At 39.0% G+C, this 21,382-nt stretch overlaps 4 protein-coding genes across 6 annotated transcripts; all 4 read left to right on the forward strand.

Annotated features, from left to right (window-relative positions):
* The first annotated feature begins 117 nt into the window (after window positions 1–117).
* plp1b (proteolipid protein 1b) lies at window positions 118–6,102 on the forward strand. 2 transcript variants are annotated; one of them, XM_086099075.1, is made up of 7 exons: window positions 118–284; window positions 1,732–1,918; window positions 3,116–3,272; window positions 3,477–3,654; window positions 3,914–3,987; window positions 4,239–4,304; window positions 5,436–6,102. In XM_086099075.1, the coding sequence occupies exons 1-7, from the start codon at window positions 281–283 to the stop codon at window positions 5,505–5,507; spliced, it is 738 nt and encodes a 245-aa protein (XP_085955201.1). In that variant the 5' UTR covers window positions 118–280; the 3' UTR covers window positions 5,508–6,102. The 2 variants fall into 2 exon arrangements, with proteins under 2 accessions (XP_085955201.1, XP_085955200.1); XM_086099074.1 differs by lacking the exon at window positions 118–284 and adding an exon at window positions 1,178–1,416.
* Window positions 6,103–7,944: 1,842 nt separating this feature from the next.
* LOC147160968 (uncharacterized) lies at window positions 7,945–11,016 on the forward strand. The gene is made up of 2 exons (XM_086057985.1): window positions 7,945–8,154; window positions 8,815–11,016. Exons 1-2 carry the CDS (start codon window positions 8,114–8,116, stop codon window positions 10,106–10,108), a joined length of 1,335 nt encoding a protein of 444 aa, XP_085914111.1. The 5' UTR covers window positions 7,945–8,113; the 3' UTR covers window positions 10,109–11,016.
* Window positions 11,017–11,399: 383 nt separating this feature from the next.
* cwc15 (CWC15 spliceosome associated protein) lies at window positions 11,400–13,253 on the forward strand. The gene is made up of 7 exons (XM_086057986.1): window positions 11,400–11,450; window positions 11,818–11,959; window positions 12,046–12,158; window positions 12,317–12,420; window positions 12,494–12,604; window positions 12,714–12,883; window positions 12,958–13,253. The coding sequence occupies exons 2-7, from the start codon at window positions 11,829–11,831 to the stop codon at window positions 13,085–13,087; spliced, it is 759 nt and encodes a 252-aa protein (XP_085914112.1). The 5' UTR covers window positions 11,400–11,450; window positions 11,818–11,828; the 3' UTR covers window positions 13,088–13,253.
* Window positions 13,254–13,861: 608 nt separating this feature from the next.
* Window positions 13,862–21,100, forward strand: mtmr2 (myotubularin related protein 2). 2 transcript variants are annotated; one of them, XM_086098560.1, is made up of 16 exons: window positions 13,862–14,075; window positions 14,642–14,726; window positions 14,818–14,841; window positions 14,919–14,985; window positions 15,058–15,152; window positions 15,222–15,326; window positions 15,670–15,774; window positions 15,859–15,942; window positions 17,280–17,429; window positions 17,791–17,979; window positions 18,056–18,241; window positions 19,631–19,837; window positions 19,908–20,000; window positions 20,071–20,184; window positions 20,329–20,505; window positions 20,893–21,100. In XM_086098560.1, exons 1-16 carry the CDS (start codon window positions 13,996–13,998, stop codon window positions 21,049–21,051), a joined length of 1,920 nt encoding a protein of 639 aa, XP_085954686.1. In that variant the 5' UTR covers window positions 13,862–13,995; the 3' UTR covers window positions 21,052–21,100. The 2 variants fall into 2 exon arrangements, with proteins under 2 accessions (XP_085954686.1, XP_085954687.1); XM_086098561.1 differs by having other exon boundaries at window positions 14,922–14,985.
* The last annotated feature ends 282 nt before the right edge of the window (window positions 21,101–21,382 follow it).

Here is a 21,382-nt window from a genome sequence, read left to right on the forward strand (position 1 = left end):
AAGCCTAATTAACACAAAAGTCCAATGGGGGGGGGGGGGGGCATTGAAATGTATGACCTGCCTGTCACCCAAGGCTCTATAAATAATGTCTGGCAGCTGAAATGGGACTTTGTGACTTTAAGATGTCACTTGGGATGATGTGGTCCATCTATTGTTGATGAGACAAAAGCGCGAGTCAGATTCATATAGGAGTGGCGGGGAATAACTTCTCATATCCTCATATCAGAGTTGGGAAGCCGCGCAGCAGAAACTTCAATAACCTCCCAACTTCTTTCTGGACATGGGTGAGTGCACAGAATGTTTAATAGCTCCTTCTCATCTATTATTAAAGCCATTTGGAAATGTGTAAATGTAATAATGTTGCTTTTAAAATGTAATTTCTGACCTTGGACATCATTTTGCATTCGTGCATTTGAAGATGAAGCAGTATTTCTATTTTTACTTTTTCCTTCCTTACCGTCACCATGAGTGTAATACCTGTTAAGTAAAGAGTCGAAACAGCAGTTTTGCACTTTTTTTTTTTTGTCAAGCAATCTCTGTTTTTAGCACCGGGGAAGCGTCACTACCCCCCCCCCCCCCCCCCCCCCCACAATTGACATAATAGTCTTAATTAGAAAATGACCATTAGACATTGTTTTCTTCTCCACTTACAAACAGTAAGTGCACCAATTTGTGGACTGTTTTGAGATCCGTATTGATTAGCTGACATCCACTAAATACATTGATGTCCTTTAAAGTGTAATAAACTGTTCCTCACCACTCTCTAGCTGAAGTGTGGGCGTCTAAGGGCATTATCATTACTGCATCCCCGGCAGTCTTCTTGCTGAAACTATTTATATTTACATGGCAGCCAACTAAAAGTTGTTTGGTCAAACAGTCAAATGCTTCACCATGTAATATCGATGTTTACAACTTCGCACCCACTCTACCCTCATCTGACTTGACACCGAGTGCCGTGGTACCAGTGCGAGCCAGCTGCGGCGGGAGGGAGGATGGCCTGATTGCTAGTGGTGACCCGGTGACCCCCCTCGGCCGCGTCTACCGCAGCGTGTGTGGGGTTCTAAGGTCTTTGTTTGCTTGACATCACCGCCCTTTGTCTCATGCCAATGACAATGGCTACCTTATGTTGGACCACAATGAGACGTTCTCTCTTGGCGCCTGTGAAGTCAGCGTTCCACCACCGTCTCGCTATAGCCTGGCGACGCCTGTGACCGCCACAGAAGGAGGGCCGGCGGACGGCGTCCATACAAACGATTGAGCGTTCACATCGCAGATGAAAACAGCACAGGGAGCGTTATTTTTGTAGTAGCTTGTAGGCAGACCGAAGTTGGCATCTTGGGATCTTTCTTGTTGTGGAATACAGGATCAGAAGCAGCATGTTTCCGGTCAGGCAGCCTTGGCTTTGCAAAGCCTTAGGTGGTTTTCTCTATCCCATTTCTGACACTGCTTTTTATTTATTAACACGAGTGTGGGTGTTTGCTACCTGCTTCAGCTGCTCACATTGAGAAGAATGCACTCTATGTTTTTGAAATAAGCAGTGGTTTCCCTTGTGTTTGATCGCCTGCTTTTTGGTTGCAGCTGTGTTTTTCTTTCTTTCCTGGTGTATGCTGATGAATTTGCGGGCTCGCTCTCCCGCAGGGCGGAAAGAATTCCCCATCCAGGTTTAGATGTGCTGTGTGGTTCTGTGTGCGGTATGTGCCGCCTGTGCGCTGATTTATTATGCCCCCTCAGGTTGTTATGATTGCTGTATCCGCTGCTTGGGGGCAGTGCCCTACCCATCTCTGGTGGCCACCTTGCTGTGCTATGCAGGCATGGCGCTATTTTGTGGCTGTGGGCACGAAGCCTTAACCCAGACCGAAGTCCTGGTGGAGACTTACTTCGCCCGCAACGAGCAGGACTTTGAGGTCGTGGCTTCCTTGTGAGTCGGTTTTCCACTCTTTTAAGGGAAAGTCAATACAAACATTTTCTTTACAGTGATGTTGTGTGCGCCCTCAACTACACAGTAAAATCGGAAGTGTAAATTTAACTCCCATAGTGTTAAATGTAACACTTTTCCTGAGTTGATATAGTTCTCACCAGTTCCGAGTTAAATTTACACTTCCAAAAGTGTCAAAATTTAACTCATTGGTAGAGTGACTACTACTTTCACACACACATTATCAGTGTTATTTTTTAACACTTAAAAGTGTTATTTCCTTTATTTTTTTGTTATTAATTTTTCACAGTCTTTTTGTCACTTTTAACCACGACGTGTTATTTTCATTCCTTTTTGTGTTAATTTCCCACAGTTTTAATATTACTTCTTGACAAGTTTGTATTTTTAAACCCAAATGGAAACAGTGGGACTCGAACCTAATACCTAACACTTGGGGGGCAACAACACTAACACGTACGCCACGAAATAGTACATGTTTGTTGCCGCAAAATTAAATAAAGTAAATTAAATGAAGTAAATGAGAAAAGAGAGAAAAGATCCCGGATGTATAAGTAAACTCAGCCTGAAGTCAATGAGTTTGACTCGCTGAAATAACACCGCCCGTAGAGCTTTTTCTTCACTTTGAGTAGTCAAATAACACCCAAATCAACAGCCAGTAACTCAAAAATAATTAACACTAGATTTTTAACTCAATTTAACACTACAGAATTTGCTGTGTAGTCTAAACACAGCATTCTGATTAATATTGCATTTATGTAATATGAATTAAATAGAAAAATCCACCTGTTTTTATTAATTTTGCCCCGGGCTGTTGACTGAAAATGACATTACGGTTGCTCAGGTCTCAGGTAACAACCACTCACAGCTCATCTGTTTTCTGAGTTTGGTCATGTGATGTTGGCAAACTGAGCCGTGATTGGTCGTTACCTGAGCCCTGAGCAACTGTGATGTCATTCATGTCGAGACCAAGTGGCAAAATGGCCGCCTCCGGAGATGGATGAAAACAGGAGGATGTATTTGCTGCTTAATTAATATTCCCCAAACGCAATATTAATCAAGAATGCTGAGTTTAGGCTAGTGGGGGCGCATACAACGCATTAATTGAAATACAATTTGGGGGTTGACTGCCCCTGTAAATGTGTCTCAGTTTCCTGTCTGACTGACCTTTCTCCTCCGCAGTGTGGAATACTTCCAGTACGTCATCTATGGCCTGGCCTCATTTTTCTTCCTCTACGGTATCCTGCTACTGGCTGAAGGCTTCTACACGACAAGCGCAGTCAAGCAGACCTTCGGGGAATTTAGGAGCACCCATTGTGGCCGATGCCTCAGCCTGACGGTGAGCGCAAGGTCAAAATGGAGGGAGAGGCAGAGTGGGGGCACTGATGTCATCAGGTCATTTTGTCGATGCTGAATGCTTTGTTTTTACCACTCAAAAATATGAATTATGGTTCATAGCGGACTTGGTGATGCCACATTCATCACACAGCAACTTGCTGCGTTCCCATGACCCTCCGTTCCGCTTTTTTTTTTATTTCAACAGTTTATCATTGTGACGTATATCTTGGCCTTCATCTGGCTGGCGGTGTTTGCCTTCACTGCTATTCCGGTCTACTTCTTGTTCAACATGGAGCAGACCTGCCACGACATCAACATCCTGGCTGAAACAACCCCCAGCATAAATCAGCACGGGTGGATTTGCATGGACGCCAGGCAATATGGTGCGATGCTCCTATAATGACTGACCGCATGTGGACCTGATGAGAATATTAATGTGATTTTGTCAGGCAATGAATTAATCATCGGGGATTACGTAAATGTTTAAACTAGTTGGTAAATTGGTCATGAAATTCCTCAAGATGACTTCAACTTCATATTTTTTTTCTGCAAGTGAATGAACAAAAGATGTAAATGTTTCCGAAGGCATTTGCAATCAGCATTGGTAAGAGATACATCACTTATGTCACGTCTCTCTTCAAGGGCTGCTTCCTTGGAATGCAATGCCGGGCAAGAGTTGCGGAATGACCTTGGCATCTATTTGCAAAACGAGCGAAGTGAGTAGATCATTTCCATATTCTATTTTACGCACCCTTTCACCACAACTTTCTCACCATAAATTATGTTGTATGCTGTCTTACTGATTCAATGCAACAACTGTCAAAAATGGGATTGGTGTGTAAATTGGAATAATTAGCATAACACACACACAAGGGTCAGAATCAGCTTACTTTATTCACCCTGAGGGTACTTTGAGTATAATGAATGTCACTGCCCGAGACTAACCTTTGTTCGCTATTTCTTTCAGTTTCACCTCACCTACGACCTGTATATTGCTGCATTTTCTGGTGCTGGAATCACCCTCTTAGCATTGGTGAGCATTGGCTTTAATATTTTGCATGCTTTCGGTCATAGTAACCATTAATGTTGACCGTATTTGCCGGTCTATAAGTCAAACAGAGTATAAGTCGCACTAGGCCAAAAATGCATAATTAGGTAGAAAAAATATGTATGTAAGACGCACTGGGGTATAAATCGCACTTTCTGCGGGTAATTTATTTTACAAACGACTTCGATTGCGATTAGAATATGTATTTGTTTCATTGTTTCAGCTGGACATGATTTTCATGAAAATTATTACATGTCTAAGAACATTTTCTATAAACCATTGCAGAGGTTATATAGAATAATCTAGAGCAGTGATGATCAAAGTGTAGAATGAATACCACCACTGATATGTGAGCTCCCTCTAGTGGTATGCAAGAGAATGAATGCTTAAATCAGTTCTGTTATATTTACCTTTAATTCCAACACATTTACTCTTTAAGAACAGTTTCTTTAATCATTTATTTATGTGCTGTTATTATTATTATTATTATTATTATTTATTTATTTATGTGTGCAATACATTTTTATTGAATATTTATTTATTTATTTATTATATCAATATATTAATACTAATAACAAATACCAATACTACTAGTACTTTTGATATATAAAGTTTCCCAATAACAATAACAATAGGGCGGCCAATACTGGTATTGCTCGCCATCACGAGTACTGATACCTTGAACTAAGGCGTAGTATCTGCCCGATAACGATAGGCCTACCTGATATCTGTACTCATCCCTAATATTAAGAAACATTTAAAAAATAATGATGGTATGTTTTCGAGGTGGTGCTTGGTGTGAACGCCAGTGATAGAGCAATGTAATCAACTAAATGTCCTATACTGCTAATGCATGTCTTGACTATGCTTTTGAATATTTTGGGGCTAATTATATTTACCTTTTGATTTCATCCCATCAAAAATAAATATTGAAAATGATGTTCTATTTTGCTTTTGTTCTTACCTCTTTACACAACATTGTGTCCTGCTTGCAAAGGCAACATTGTTAACATTGCTCTGGTGTCGGATTTGCCAGTGTGCCGAATCACAATGTTCTATTACTGCAGGCTGTTTTTTTCCCCCTCTCCTCTTCATCAATACATTCTTGCTTTGCAGATTTTGTTTTTGGTTGCAACCACCTATAACTACGCAGTCTTGCGGTTCCTGGGGAGGAAAGGAGTACGCTAAGTGTTCCAGTCTCCTAAATGCATCCATAATATTCCTCACCACCGCTGTGTCTTGTGTGTGAACAACTTATGAAGAGATGAAGATTCCCGCCCTCTCGGATGATTCTCTTATAGCTTGTTCATTTCGCTTTTGGGTGACGTTTCGTGCCAGTGCTGATGTGATGTGTGGCGTTTCTGGAATAATAAAAAGCCTTTGCAAAGAGTAACTTGCCTTTTACCCCTTTCAGTGTTTACTGATGCATGCATTGGGTATATGAAAATGAGTTGGCTGCTGTCTTGGCGGCGCCATGTTTATTGATTATGTGCTTTGAAAGTGAATCCAAAGTTGTGTGGAGCGTTGTGTTGTATCACCCTGCTCATTGTCACTTGCATAATTGCTTTGTTTAAACACCACTGTGTGGGGGCGAAACAAAGCCATGTATGTATTCAATACTGGAGGTGATACCTCCGATGCTTACGATAACGTTTCCATCCGATAACTCAAAATTGAGCTTTGTCATGTGTGGCCATTTATAACTGAGTCCTAGAGATATTAACTTCAGCGAGTTTACTGTAACTACAAATTGCATGTTTTCAATAAATGTGTGTTTAATCAACATGGTTGTATTATTTGTACAGTTTACAGTATATATAATTTTTTTATGATGATGATATAGTATTATTATAGCAATTACCGATATTGTATCTGATACATCACTAAATGAAAAATGAACACTTTATTTATTGAACGTTGCTTTTATAAAACACAGTGTATTACAATGAGGTTTTTATTGGCTGCATAGATATTGTAAGCAATGTCGACAGGGCACAAAGACTCTGGAGACTTTCGTGATATTAAAAAGTCAACATTTTCATGAAGTGCACAACAGAGCTGGAAATAATGACATGATACATCGCAATATTGATATTTTGTCTTTTTGCCACTTGCAGAGTAGGCCTAGGAGGGATTACTGAAAAAAAGTACTTAATTTTCAGTTGCATGTGATAAAAATGTTCAGTTTGATGATCATTATAAAAAAAATATGTTTACCTAACACATACATTAACAATGAGACAAAAAGTGCATCAGTTCACCACATTTTTATTTTTATTTTATTTTATTTTATTTTATTTTATTTTATTTTATTTTATTTTATTTTATTTTATTTTATTTTTTATATTTTAGATTTTATATTTCATATTTTATATTTTATATTTTATATTTTATATTTTATATTTTATATTTTATATTTTATATTTTATATTTATATATATATATATATATATATATATATATATATATATATTTTTTTTTTTTTTTTTTTTTTCCTAGAGAAAGGGACATGTGTTTTCATTAAATGTTGCATAACCTTAGCACAAAATGGAAAACAGCCAACCCTTTTTAATGATTGTCCTCATTGGGGTCACCCTCCCATTCACAAGGGTATGGGTGAATTAAGTCTTAAATGAACTTAACATCATGTATGTTTTGGATATAGGATGAAGATAAAGAGTACCCACGCCAAGAGAACAAGACTATATATGCTAAATATATGTATACAAACTGGTGAGTAGAAGACAAAATAGACCTTGGACATTCAAGGTGGCACGTCACAGGAGGGTTGGTGACTCAAATCTTGACATTTCCATCAATTATTCAGTCGCAAGGAGTGAACGCACGTTAAAAATATCAGTACCAATTACAATGTGGTGGCTGAAAGAGAGCTTGGCTCTAATTCACTCTTGGTTACATCCGCAAAGGAAGTTATGTTTTCATCACCTTTGTTTGCATGGTCATGCAAAAAAAAAAAAAAATGCAACCAATGAGTTATCAGAATAGATTTTAGCCTATTTGTCTCTTTAAAATTAGGCACTACAAATTTATATGGTAAGTAAATTTAATTACAACTGCTTGCTCTCCCACTGAGCAGTTTTCCCATTGTGTTCTAAATATGATTGGCGATGGAACACATCAGCAGTTTCTTTGTTGTTTTCGGAAAGCAAAGACAGAAACTGGTTGCTCAGCTGCCTTCAGAAGAGATCGAGCCTCTGGGTGTTCCTTTGTCTCTCCATCCTGAATGACTTGAGATGGAGCGACTGCAAAGGCATCTAACGCATCCTCGCAGCGTTTAATAATAGACTGGTCAACACATTTGTCCTTATTTTCTGGTTCATTTGGTTCTACTTCTTTTTATTTGTCACAAAATGTTTTCTGTGGGAGGCCTGTCAAAAGATACTGTTGGAAGACACTCTTTGCCTTCCGCGTGTTCGTTTTCTTTCGGGTAGTGAGAATGTTGGTTATCCGAATGCTCTCGAGAATACTCTATTGATATTGCTCATTCAGTGCTACTGTTTGTACTTTACTGTGCATTTGACAACTCTTTTATGTTGAGGTGAGCGATTTGGCCGCCGGAAGTAATTACTTTTATTTTGAAACGCCCTTCTTGATCCATTTCCAGGTCACAAGAAATGCGACTGGTAAACAAGAAATTCTAGATTCACTTCTACGCTTATTGTTTTTAAGATTCCGGCTGCATAAGCAGCGACAATAATTTCTGTGTTTTTATTTAAAAAATAATAATTATTATACACTACGAACATGGCGTTACACAAATCAAGTGGTGGCTGATGTACAATATTTTTCTCTATCTACTGACTGGGAAGAATCAGTAAGTCATTCGGTACTATTTACTCGCATTGCAATTTCTCAAAGGTACTCAGTTTCAAAATATATACTGTATGTAGATATATCGAGAAAGGGAGATGTTTATTGAACAGAGACAAATGCATTCTACATAAGTACAAAAACAGATGCCATGCATTCAGGTTTCTATCTAAAACTTTTTTGCCACTCCTGTTTCTAGTTTGACATCATAGTAAAAGTTGGTGAGTGTAGTAAAAATAACAACAATAGAAAAAGCTCTGAACTAAAATAAAGAACAAAAAATAAATTGATATGTGAAAATATGTGTTCACACTAGTACAATAATGTGTTACAATGACTTTGGCCTATTTTTGTCTCACTCATTGTTTTACTTAAAAATCTTGAGCAGTGTCAGTACTGTATTTTGATGTCTGATGGAAGTTTGGTGCCTATTAAGCAGTTGTTTGCTTTTCTCCTATTGTTGCTTACTGCACCAGAAGTTCAAATGTCACTGTTGAGTTTATTTACTTGGTGGGAAAGTTACAATTATTATTATTATTTTGTGACTATAAGGCAGGAGTGCCATCTAGTGGGTTTCTGATGTGCATGACCTGTTTGACGGGTGTGAGTGTTATCTGGTCAACTTGGCCCTCGAGTGAATCACAATTATTCTGCTCCATCCTAGAACCATGCCTTCAAGAAACCATCTTGACAAAATTGGAAGGAAGAAGAAAAAGAAATGGACAGAGGAAGCTATGGAGCATGCCCTGATCGAGGTCAAGTCGGGGAGGTGCACTGTGCGAAAGGCAGCCAAGGAGTTTGGAGTCCCCAAATCCTCTCTGGGAGACCGGGTCAGCGGACGGGTGACTCCTGGGAGTCGCAGTGGGCCCGCTCAGCTTATACCATCTTCTGATGAGAAACTGTTGGTAGAGTTCTCCTTATACATGTCCAAGCATGGTTTCCCACTCACGAAACAGCAGCTAGTGTCATTTGCGTCTTCTATTTACAAGCGTCAACACCGAAGGGTGGCCTTTTCTAAACTGGGCCAGACATGGTGGCTCAATTTTAGGAAGCGTCAAGAAAAGAATATTACGATTCAAGCAGCAGACAGTGTTGTCCGAGGTAGGACGGTTCATGTCAGGAAGGAAGCATTGGATCATTTTTTCCACCTCCTGAACTCTGTGGTCCAAGCTCACGCACTGGAGGACAAGCCTCACCACATCTGGAATTGCAACGAGATGGGTTTTCAGATGGCTCGGAAGAGGGCGGTTCTCCCCAAAGCAGCCAGTGTGGGTTACAAGTCTACGCCAGGCTCCAAGGACTACATCTCTGCCCTGGCATGCTTAAATGCCGCAGGGACGGACATTCCCCCGTTTATCGTCTACTCCAAAGCCTACCCAGGAGGAGTGTGTTACAAGACACAAGGGCCGTCAGATGCTCTCTATGGCTGGTCGGATTCGGGATTTGTCACTTCAGAACTTTTCAAGAAATGGTTTCTCAGGCACTTCCTAGTGCATGCTCCCAAAGAGCGGCCTCTCCTGCTCATTTTCGACGGCCACAAGTCACCCGTGAACCTGGAAGTGGTGGAGGTCGCCCGTAAGGACGGCATCATTCTCGTGTGCCTGCCGCCTCATTGCTCTCACATCCTGCAGCCGCTAGACACGGGCCTATTTCCGCTCATCAAGCAGCGGTTCGCCGCGCTCTTAAATGAGATGCACGCCACCGATGCGACTCTCTTTGCTGTCAGCAAGAAAGACTTCTCGGGCGTGTTCAGAGGGGCGTATCAGGTGGCTAAAGAGGATGAGGGTATCAGGATAGTTCAGGAAAGTTTTAGGAAATGCGGTATGTATCCCGTGAACCACATTCCGTTTAATGAAGCCCATTTGATGTCATCGCATAGCGTGGACCCTGAAGCTGAGGGTGCATTGTCTACATCAGCACAGCATGTTGTTGGAGGCCTCACTGCTGCTGGACTTTGATCCGATTGAGCTGTGATTGAACACAGGATGATTAGCAAAAAATGGGAGCCGCTATTTGCACTGATTACGGTACATGCATCCCAGATGGCTATTTGTCCCAGAATATGTTATGTAATGCACTGTATATATTTACTGACACTGGCTCATATTAGCATTTTTGGGGAAAGACACAGAGGTTTTTAATTCTCTCACAATTGATCCATTGTCATTATTATTACACTGAAATTGTGGAGTCTATTTGTTCTTCAACTTCCTCATATATCATATAGAATTTCACCTTGACAAAATAAAGACGGATTAAATTATCAGTTTAAAATTGATATGTCACTCATTTCTTAGTAGTAGCAAGAACATAAGAGAAATCGATTTGTTGTGGTCTCCACGGCACTATAACGGGGTTAATTTGATTTATTTTATGTTGACTCTTTAGAAGTAAATGCATTACAATGAATTATCTTGTTTGTCCTCTGCCTGTTTGGATTTAAACAAAAATGTTTTGTATTTGTGTGAGTAAATTGTTTGCATGCCTTGACAGAGTTACTGTTTACACTCAAGTCCTTTTAAAAACACTGCGTCTTGCTTCTCTTCATTTTGAGCCCCTGTTAACATTTTAAATTAATCCATCCCTAATTTTTTTAATCTTGTTTGATGGAGCTCTTTGGAGATGTGCTGGCACCAATTACACTTGTCAAATTCATCATGCTGTGGAAATTAAAGCAATCAGGACTTTGTAATAAACTGTCTGTTATCCTGCCTGCACAGTCAATAGCTAGTGTGTTGTCACCTGGTAAGGTGAGAGTTGGCTGAGCAGTGTGATGTTGTATCTGCTCTGAGCTTCAAGGCATGCAGAAGCACCGAACAGCCTGTCAGGACTTCACTGCCTTGCACACCATCTTGGGCTCCTCAGTCATACTGTAAGTGATGTGTGGTTTTCAATACAATGCAGAAAGGGGCCATAAATAAGGAAAATAAAACATGTTGGAAGTCTACATAGGAAACAAACTGAAACAATTTTAGAAATGTGAATTTGGCATGCTGGCATTCTGTTGTAATGGTTGTGTTTCTGTTTCACGTTTTTTTTTATCGCATAAAATTCTTAATGTAAATGTTATTAAAATAAATAATTTTACATTCATATTAAAATACCTTCAATTATATATATATATATATATATATATACTATTACAGAATAAATAAGACAATTTAAAAGATGATAATGAATGTTTGCTTCGTTATGATAATTTCTATATGTTCCGAGTGTCCGTGAACAAATCGTCTTTTTTTTAAACAGGAAGTGACGCATTCGTTACGGAAGTTCTTTCTTCGGCGCAGGCGAATTGTTGTAAGTGATACTGCTGCTTATTTCTATTTCTAGTTGCCAGCGTTTTGAAAGCAGGGTTGATTGTTATACTTGATTATTATTATTATTATTTGTTGTTGAAAATCGGACTTTCTTTACTGTGAAATAGCGTTGTACAACTTTGTCTGCATAGCTCTTAGCATTACTAGCTAGCGAACGTCTCCCAGTAATGATGGGATTGAATAAACACATACAGTAAATGCTTTCTGGCATGATTATAATATTTGTTTTCATGGCTTACTGTGGATTCATAGTTGTGTCAGTGCCTGATTAATCTCAAGCTCTTGACTCTTTACTATTAAGGTTCGGTACCTCATTGTTCTGTTTTATTTGTTCCCGTGTCAAGTAGAGCCGTCCACGATGACTACAGCTGCAAGACCAACATTTGAACCAGCAAGAGGAGGGCGGGGAAAGGGGGAAGGTGATTTGAGTGCACTGTCAAAGCAATATTCAAGTCGAGATCTTCCAGGTCACACAAAGATCAAGTACAGGTCAGTATGCTATTTTTTTTATGGTCATCTGCAAGTGCTTACATGTAGTTCTCTATTCCAATCTTCTGACGTGTTTTGATTGATAGGCAACCCACCCAGGATGCCCCTGAGGAGGTGCGTGCCCGTGACTTCCGCAGGGAGCTGGAGGAGAGGGAGCGTGTAGCTGTGCGTGACAAGACCAGAGAGAGGGGACCAAGAGGTTAGTTAGACTTATACCCCTTGGATTCTGGCATTATAAGCCGGCTTGCTGTTCTGTGTGTAAGGCAGTTTCCCAACCTTTATTGAGCCAAGGAGCATATTTTACATGTGGAAAAGTTTCACAGCACACCATTTAATCAGTCATTCTTGATTCTCCAGAGCACACCACATCCTCTTCTTCATCCTCCTCTTCATCCTCAAAGAGACCCAGACTGGATCAAATTCCAGCAGCCAATCTTGATGCAGATGATCCCCTTACTGAGGTATGCACTGCACTCATTTTGCAAGACTGACAGCATGCTGGAAAAGCTGCCTCGCTCATGATTGTGTGAATAGGATGATGACGATGACAACTCTGAGGAGGACAGCGATGACGATGACACTGCAGCTCTTCTCGCAGAACTGGAGAAGATTAAGAAAGAGCGAGCTGAAGAGCAAGAACGCAGGGTGAACTATCAATTCGCAATGAATATTTGAATATTCTGGCGTTTAGCTTTATTGCTTATTTATATAGCTGGCAAATTAATTTGCGATATGTTTCTGCTTTCCATCTTAGGACCGGGAGCAAAAAGCAGAGGAAGAGAGGATCCGAATGGAGAATATACTGAGTGGCAATCCATTGATTAATTTGGCAGGACAGCAGCAACAGCAGCAGCTGCAACAACAACAACAGCAGCAACAGCAACAAATAGCTCAGAATCAGAGCGCATTCAAGGTCAAGAGAAGGTAATGTAGACGTGCACAAAAAACATTTCTACACTTACTGCTTACTTTCAATAATTTATATAATTTCTGTCCAGGTGGGATGACGATGTGGTATTCAAGAACTGCGCTAAAGGATTGGACAAAGCACGCAAGGAGAAACGCTTCATCAATGATACTCTGCGCTCTGAATTTCACAAGAAATTTATGGAAAAATATGTTAAGTAAAAACTGGCGTTTATGCATGTGATTATTTTTTTTAAAGTCTAGTTGCCCTTTGTTGCCAGGATGATCTGAATTGCATTCAGATACATACTTACATTTGTTTAAACAACTTTAATCTTGTATATAATTGTGACCGGCCTACTTTAAATAAAGATCATAAAACATTCAATCAAGCTGTTTTAAGGTTGTTCTTAAAATGTATTTGCTTCTGCATATTTAAAACAATGCAACTCCAATGAACATTTAACTCCTATGGAACATGAAAACTTGATGGAAAAAAAGATGTCCCAAATGCATTGAGTAAAATGTATTATGGGCTGAGGAAAACAAGGTTGGGGTGTTTTGCCTAATACGAAATGGGATGGATCATGGATGGATGTTGGGTGCTAACACAACAATAAAAACACCATAAGTGAAGCATGGTGGGGGCAGCATCATACTGTGTGGCTGTTTTTCTTCAGCTGTAACTTAAACCATATTTAAGGTAGAGGGAATTATGAACAATTTCAAAGCACAACATTTTCGGGGTTCTGCTAGCAAGCAAAACATGTCAAGATGTACAGTTTGTAGGTCACACAACTGGTGGAAAATCTTTTACAATAACCTGACATTTATTTTGTGAATTGGAGGGCGTATGTGTTAGTCATTTTATCACCCAATGCTAAAGAGATTAAGAATCAGCAGGGTTTTTTTTAAACAAAATTGATTACCAAACGACCAACCCTAGAGGCTGCAAGTCTTATTTTGATCGAAAGGAGGCGCTGCAGAGGTAGTTCTCTATCAGCGATTGAGGCTGCTGGGAAAACATGGCAGCTCCCTTTTGTTGATAGGGTTTTAGTACTGTATTCTAGTGGGGAATTAAATACCCTTCAAGCTACACTGCAGCCACCGATTTAAGAGAACAAAATAACATGGAGAAGACTGGAAGTGTCGACAGTTTGGGCTCGAAGCAATCCTCTTCTCGGCATCCGAGTGTTGATTCATTGTCCAGGTACCTACCGTTGGTTAAGCTAGCTAAAAGTTTTGCAACTCGCAAAAAATATTACTTCTGTGTTAATTCTATACAACTGAAAGTTGCACCTGCTCTCATAAAATAAGCGTGAAGCTTTTAGCAAACCACAAGTAGATGTCTCGCGACAAAATGACTATTGCATTGGACACTTTCCGTTTGTCTCGATTGGGCTGTCAAAAATCTATATTGTGTTTAATTATTGTACTACCGATAAATACTACAAGGACAGGAAACGGTTCAAAAATATTTGTAGCAGATGAAGAAGTCGAACCAACGCCCACAGGACTATATATTTTTTTAAATCAGCATTTCCCCTTGCCCCTCATGCATGACTAATGTCAGACGATTATGGGTGTTGAAATCAATCTAACAATACTTACACTCAAATTATTTTAAGCACATCATCCATCCTATCTACCGCACTTGGAAGTGGGATTGTCTGTTTTAGTAGCGCCCAACTGTGATTTTTTTTTTAAACCTTAACTGACAATTCAATTGATTTCAAAATATCTGCATTGTAAAAACAAAGCATTATCTCTTAACAGCTCTGAGCGTTCAGCCCAAGTTAAACCTTCCTCTGCCATGTTGTCTGAGACGGCCACCTCAGCAGAGTTTTCCCCAGAAATCAGGGTTTGTATAGAACAGAATGCAGTTAATCTGTAAATCCTCATGAACCTCAAATCACCACATAACTGACCTGCAACTATTTTCTATTTTTTAGGTCAAGCCCAAAACTCATGCAAAGGTAAAAAAAATAAAAATAAAAAAAACTCTGAATTATGGCTGTATAATTACTCACTCCTAATTTTCTTTTGCCTTTAGCAGTTTTTTAGAGATTCTGATAAAGAGGAACCACAGTTACTTCCAAATGAAGTTGTGCAAGATATGGGTATGAGCATTTATTGTACGCTTCCTTTGTACTTAACTCTTAAAGTGATGTAATAATGATTTAATTTTACAGCTCAAGACGTCACCTATTTCTGTCCTTTCACCGGAGCACTGCGTGGAATAGTGACAGTTAGCAACTATAGACTCTTCTTCAAGTGCATGGACAGGGTACAATGTTTTATTCATCTTTTACCCCATACAAAATATAGACAATACAAGTACCTTCATAACTTTTAGGAGCCCTCTTTTGTACTGGATCTGCCACTCGGGGTTGTGAGTCGTGTGGAGAAGATTGGCAGTGCATCAAGCCGCGGGGATGTGTCCTATGGCCTCGTCTGCAAGGTGAGTCAGCACAAGTGTGGTCATAGCGCATTGATATGTCAAACAAAGGAGACTACATTACTTCATTAGGCAACTTATCACAATCTAATGAAATCCAATACAAGAGCTGTGGCAGATAACAATGCTCAATTCGGAAGGACACAGTCAGAGTGGTATTTCATTTAGGAACGTCTTTACTACTGTGATTGTAAATGAAAAGTGATGTCATTTGGAAATGAGGTGAAGACAAATCTTGTTCACTGTAATACCACGCAGGTTGCTTAATAGCCTCCTACCGTGAAGCTCATGTTTGTATGTTGCTGCTGAGTCCTGTGTATGACCATGACCTGCTTGCTCTCTGCAGGATATGCGCAATCTGCGATTTGCACACAAACAAATGGATGACACCCTCAGGAAGTCCATTTTCGAAGTGTTGATGAAATTCGCCTTTCCTGTCTCCAATGGACTGGTGAGTGATAAATCAAGCATGTTGGTGTCCCTTTGGAGCTTGTAGCCACCCACCAACTGATGCATTTCCTCCTACTCACCACAGCAAATATTTGCCTTCGAGTACGGACAAGTGTTTCCAGAGAATGGATGGAAGGTGTTCGACGCAGTCGCTGAATACAAAAGACAGGTATTGCATAACAAATTCTGTAAAAGCATTTCAATACAGCCCAATAGGGTATGGGGTTTAGAACAGTAAAACCAGGGTGGTTTATCATTTAAGTAATGTGATGCAAAACAAATGGAGGATTTTTTTTCTTTCAAGGAAGATAATATCACACTGTCAACCAGTCAAAAGACAATGGGGATGTCAGGGGTCTGTGGATCTAAAAAAATATATATATATTTTTTAGATAGTAGAAATTAATATGTTTTTACATATTTGTTTTTATTCTTTTGAATAAAATGTTCTTAAAATGAATTAATTATTTTGTTAAAAAATTAATAATATATATATATTTTTTAAATCCACATTTTTAAGTTGTTAGAAATAGAGATACAAAAGGTACTGTCGATGAAAACTTCTTTTTTTATTATTATCTAAATATGTCCAAAAAGTGACTATAAAATGTCCAGAAAGAAAGAGGTAAAGCAGAAATTTACCATAAAATTCTATGAAATTGCCCAAAATATCAGAGAAAAATAGGCAGAAAAGGAAATGTTCAAAAAGTAACCATAAAATGTCCAAGAAATCCTGAAGATTTTAAGTTGTTAGAAATAGAGATACAAAAGGTACCGTAGATTAAAACCTTTTTTTAATTATCTAAAAATGTCCAAAAAGTAACCATAAAATGTCCAAGAAATCCTAAAAATTACCATAAAATGTCTTTGGAATTGCAAAACATTTTTAATGAATAAATTTTAAAAAATTAAGTCATAAAATAATTGGTTTTTTTAAGGCAAAAAATGCAAATATAAAATGTCCCAAAAAAGAAGAAATCCCAAAAATTGCCATAAAATGTCCACAAAATACAATTAAAATAAAAACAAACAGAAAATTGATATATAAAAAAAAAGCTGACAAAAATCCAAAAGCAGAAGACGAAATATACAAGAAAATGAATCTCAAAGTTATTGGATGATGCATATTTTTCTTTCATGGTGCAGCTCTAATTAGAACTTGGGCCCTCAGTAGTTTCATTCATCATAATATTCAAATGTCTTGCGGCTCCCGACAGATTTTTTTGTTATTTGGCCTAAAACGGCACTTAACAGTAAATATTGCTGACCCCTGGTCTAAGTCTAACATAGTTTACCATACTAGTGGTGTCAGGTGTTTAAACCAACAAAAAAGGGTGTCTTAATTTGTTTTTCGTTTTGTTTTGCTTTGCTTTTTTTTTTTTACCCTTTTCATCATTTGGAAATGTAAAACTCATGCCAATTAATATGTACTTTAACTGTTTTGCTTGTTTAAAACTAGTAAATGGTCAGAGACCTTATAACTTTGGATACTTGTGTGTGATAAAGGGCATTCCCAATGAAAGTTGGAGGATTACAAAGGTAAATGATCACTACGAATTGTGCGACACCTACCCATCAACTATGGCCGTTCCGGTCAACATTCCAGATGAGGAGCTAAAGAGAGTCGCAACTTTCCGGGCCAAGGGAAGGATACCTGTGAGTAAATGTTCTTCATCATCGATGCAGCTGTCTTGCGGGGAAATTCTGATATATGGGGAAGTCTAATTCAAAGTTTTCTTCACTGCGCCCCCTTGCGTTTGCGGAATATGAATTGGGTAGAAAATTCATCCATTTTTATCCATCTCTGGGGTGGCCATTTTGCCTTATATTGCCACTTGTTGTCGTCTGAAAATGACATCACATTAAGAGTTCATGGGTTTCGTCGCGTCATGTTCACAAGCTAATCTTCATCAGAATATCTTGTTTGGACTATTCGAAATTTTTTGACTTGGTTTCACCTTTAAACTCACGGGAGATTAGTCCTCTTTTGTGAGTAGCTTGTACTAATATTTCCTAGGTGCTGTCCTGGATCCATCCAGAGAGTCAGGCAACAGTGACACGTTGCAGTCAGCCCATGGTCGGGGTGAACGGCAAACGGAGCAAAGAGGATGAAAAATACCTGCAGGCAATTATGGACGCTAACGCCCAGTCACATAAACTCTTCATTTTTGATGCTCGACCCAGTGTTAATGCTGCTGCTAACAAGGTTTGTGCTACATTAAAAACAACAGTCATGCACAAATGGTCAACCTTCATCGCATCACTTTTTTTGCACCTTTTAGATGAAAGGTGGCGGATATGAGAGCGAGGATGCTTATCAAAATGCTGAGTTGGTGTTCTTGGATATTCACAACATCCACGTAATGAGAGAGTCGCTCCGCAAGCTGAAGGATATTGTTTACCCCAACATTGAGGATTCCCACTGGCTTTCAAATCTGGAGTCCACTCACTGGCTTGAGCACATCAAGGTGAGACAAATGATGTGCTACTCCAATTATGCAACTTGGGTGGAATAAGGTACAAGAATAAAATATTAAGTAGTGCTTTTTTGTCAGAGTTTGCAATCGTGGAAAAAAGTTAAAGTAAGAAGAGATATCATAACGAACAGAACAGTGTGTTAGTGTTAATCCAATGTTCTGAGCTAATTAAAGCTGTACCAGAACAGAAAAAATGCAGAATCCAATACATAGACATTTTCTTCTACCTTTCGTCTTCCGTTTATTTGTATTTTTTTATTATTATTTTTTTTCACACTTTGTTTTTCATACAATTATATCATTTTCTGTTTTTCTGTCAAATTTCGGACATTTTTGGCAATTTGTGGACATTTTATTGTAATTTTCAAGATTTCTCCTTTTTAGCCAATTCTTAAATGTTTTATTTTTTGCCTTTAAAAAAAACGTATGACTTTTGTGTACATTTTATAATAATTTTGGTATTTCGTCTTTTTATTTTGGGACAGTTTATCGTTATATTTTCTTTTCTGTCCTCTTTATTCAATTCTCTGACATTTTAAGCAATTTCATGGACATTTTATGATAATTTTCTGCGTTACATCTTGTTTTAGGACATTGTATGGTTACTTTTTGAACATTTTCTTGTCTGCCTTTTTTTTAAATTCAATTCTCTTGACATTTTTGGCAATTTCATGGACATTTTATGGTCATTTTGCTTTTACTTTTACTTTTTTGAATTTTTTAGGTAATTTTTAAAACTACTGTTCATCTCTTTGGACCCTGACACTTTTTGAATATTTAATTATTCTTTTTTTTTTATCTAACTCATTAAATAATTTAATGAATATTTTATCTAAAAAATAAAGATATAAAATATATTAACTACCATTTTTTTGGGAGTCACAGGTTGCAGACCCCTGATATAGGTCACTTATGCTGCATTTGAGGATGGTCGAAAGTCGGATACATCAGAGTTGAAAGTAAACAACAAAAATGGCGGGTATTGATAAATTGTTTTTTTATTTTGGTCCTCAAAACTCATTTTGACCTTCAGCAAACTTGCCTTCTCGCAATTTTGCTTCATTTATTGTTTTTATCTTATTACATAAGCGCACGTACGTTGCGTTATTAAATTGTGTTTTACCATTCAGGGTCTGTGTTTCCAAAGTTGTCGCCATTGTAGAGTGACGTCACATCTAGTCCGTTGGTGAAATTGGGGTCTTTTTTTTTCCGACTTCAAGGGGGCGTTCCCGTACACACTTCCTGGTTTGAACTCGGGGAAAATTGCGACTTCCGACCATCCTCGAATGCAGCATAAAACCTGCCATTTTTTTGCAGGGCTGTGTAGACTTTTTATATCCATTGGCCATTTCAAGCTTTGACATAAATTGTGTTTTATAGTTGATCATGGCAGGAGCGCTACGCATTGCAGACAAGGTGGAATCTGGCAAAACGTCTGTGGTCGTGCACTGCAGCGACGGCTGGGACCGCACAGCGCAGCTCACCTCACTGGCCATGCTCATGCTGGACGGTTACTACCGTACCATTCGTGGATTCCAGGTGCTGCTGGAGAAAGAATGGCTGAGCTTCGGGCATCGTTTCCAACTGGTAATCTGTTGCACACGCTTCTTAAATCACGGTGAGCTCTCTTTTAATTAGCGACTCCTCTGCCTTTCAGCGTATCGGCCACGGCGATAGGAACCACACAGACGCGGATCGCTCCCCTGTTTTTATTCAGTTTGTCGACTGCGTGTGGCAGTTGACTCGCCAGGTAAGCAGCTACGTAGCCTGTAGCAAATGTTTGAATGACCATCAGTAATGACATCACTGTTTTGCTTTAGTTTCCTGCAGCTTTTGAGTTTAACGAATTCTTCCTGGTGACCATCTTGGAACATCTGTACAGCTGCTTGTTCGGGACATTCCTTTGTAACAGTGAACAGCAGCGGCTGAAGGAAGTACGTGCATTCGGTTTTCCATGAAATCTTTTGTGCAGTGGTTAGAAGTATCTCCATTGAAGTGAATGGAAATTCCAGTATTTATCTATAATAAATCTGATAGTGTTTATTGGGACAGAATAATTGGTTGCTTGTGTTTCACAGGAGATTCCAAAGAGGACGGTATCCTTGTGGTCGTACATTAACAGCCAGCTGGAGGAGTTTACTAATCCTTTGTATGTAAACTTCTCCAATCACGTGCTGTTCCCTGTAGTCAGTTTACGGCACCTGGAGCTCTGGGTGGGCTACTACATACGTTGGAACCCTCGTATGAGGCCTCAGGTAAGAGTTACCTGACTTCCGTGTCCCCAAATAAAACACTCTATACAGTGTTTCCTCATTTTCTGCTGCGGCTAGGTTCCAAAAGATACCCGCAATAAATCAAATCCGCAAAGTAGTTAGCTTTGTTTTACATTTATTATGTTTTAAGGCTCCTTACCACACAATTTATACACTTTTCTCATTGAGGCATTTACATTTTCTCATATTTCTCTCGTTTAAACATTCTCCATGTTCAAACCGTCATAAATTTTATAAAAAATAGATACTGTAAAAAAAAAATGCATGCAAAATTGCACACACAAAAATCTGCGATATAGCGAGGCCGCAAAAAGTGTAACTGCGTTATAGCGAAGGAACACTGTACATCACCTGTTTATTTAATTCCAGGAACCTGTTCATCAGCGGCACAAGGAATTGCTGGTAAAGCGTGCTGAGCTGCAAAAGCGAGTGGACGAGCTACAGCGAGAGGTGACCAATCGCTCGGTGTCCTCTGAGCGGGCGGGCTCTCCAACACGGTCCATCACTCCAGTACAGACCTTTGTTTGACTACCATCTCACCTATTAAAAGCGGGTGACATTCGTCACTCGAATGCAACTTGCAAGGCCTAATCTAGCGTAAAACACTCCTATTATCTTCTTAATCTAATAATTAAGCAGTGTGTGTGCTTTGATTGACCACCAATCAGTATTTTGGGGTTTTGATATCCTAAAATGTTACTCTAGTAAGATATTTATGCGATACACACTACTTGAGAAAAGTTAACTCTCCGATTCTGAAAAAGGTTAAGCTAATGTAAAAGCTTTCACTGGCTAATGGTTAATTTGATGTAAAAATTTCACTTTTCCACTCAAACCTCTCCTGGAAGTTTGTGACCAA

Source organism: Leptonotus elevatus, chromosome 16 (genome assembly GCF_054856555.1).
Source record: "Leptonotus elevatus isolate MCC_2025b chromosome 16, RoL_Lele_1.0, whole genome shotgun sequence".
In the NCBI taxonomy this organism is placed as follows: Eukaryota; Metazoa; Chordata; class Actinopteri; order Syngnathiformes; family Syngnathidae; genus Leptonotus; species Leptonotus elevatus.

Bases quoted from the DNA above. Each gene is read 5' to 3' on its own strand.
- LOC147160968 (XM_086057985.1), top strand. From the start codon at position 8,114: ATGTACAATATTTTTCTCTATCTACTGACTGGGAAGAATCA. The intron at 8,155-8,814 runs GTAAGTCATTCG...GCTCCATCCTAG, and splicing joins CTACTGACTGGGAAGAATCA to AACCATGCCTTCAAGAAACC.
- plp1b (XM_086099074.1), top strand. From the start codon at position 1,377: ATGTTTCCGGTCAGGCAGCCTTGGCTTTGCAAAGCCTTAG. The intron at 1,417-1,731 runs GTGGTTTTCTCT...ATGCCCCCTCAG, and splicing joins TTGGCTTTGCAAAGCCTTAG to GTTGTTATGATTGCTGTATC. The intron at 3,273-3,476 runs GTGAGCGCAAGG...TTATTTCAACAG, and splicing joins GCCGATGCCTCAGCCTGACG to TTTATCATTGTGACGTATAT.
- cwc15 (XM_086057986.1), top strand. From the start codon at position 11,829: ATGACTACAGCTGCAAGACCAACATTTGAACCAGCAAGAGGAGGGCGG. The intron at 11,960-12,045 runs GTCAGTATGCTA...TTTGATTGATAG, and splicing joins CACACAAAGATCAAGTACAG to GCAACCCACCCAGGATGCCC. The intron at 12,421-12,493 runs GTATGCACTGCA...TTGTGTGAATAG, and splicing joins CAGATGATCCCCTTACTGAG to GATGATGACGATGACAACTC.
- mtmr2 (XM_086098560.1), top strand. From the start codon at position 13,996: ATGGAGAAGACTGGAAGTGTCGACAGTTTGGGCTCGAAGCAATCCTCT. The intron at 14,986-15,057 runs GTATGAGCATTT...TTAATTTTACAG, and splicing joins TGAAGTTGTGCAAGATATGG to CTCAAGACGTCACCTATTTC. The intron at 15,327-15,669 runs GTGAGTCAGCAC...TGCTCTCTGCAG, and splicing joins CCTATGGCCTCGTCTGCAAG to GATATGCGCAATCTGCGATT.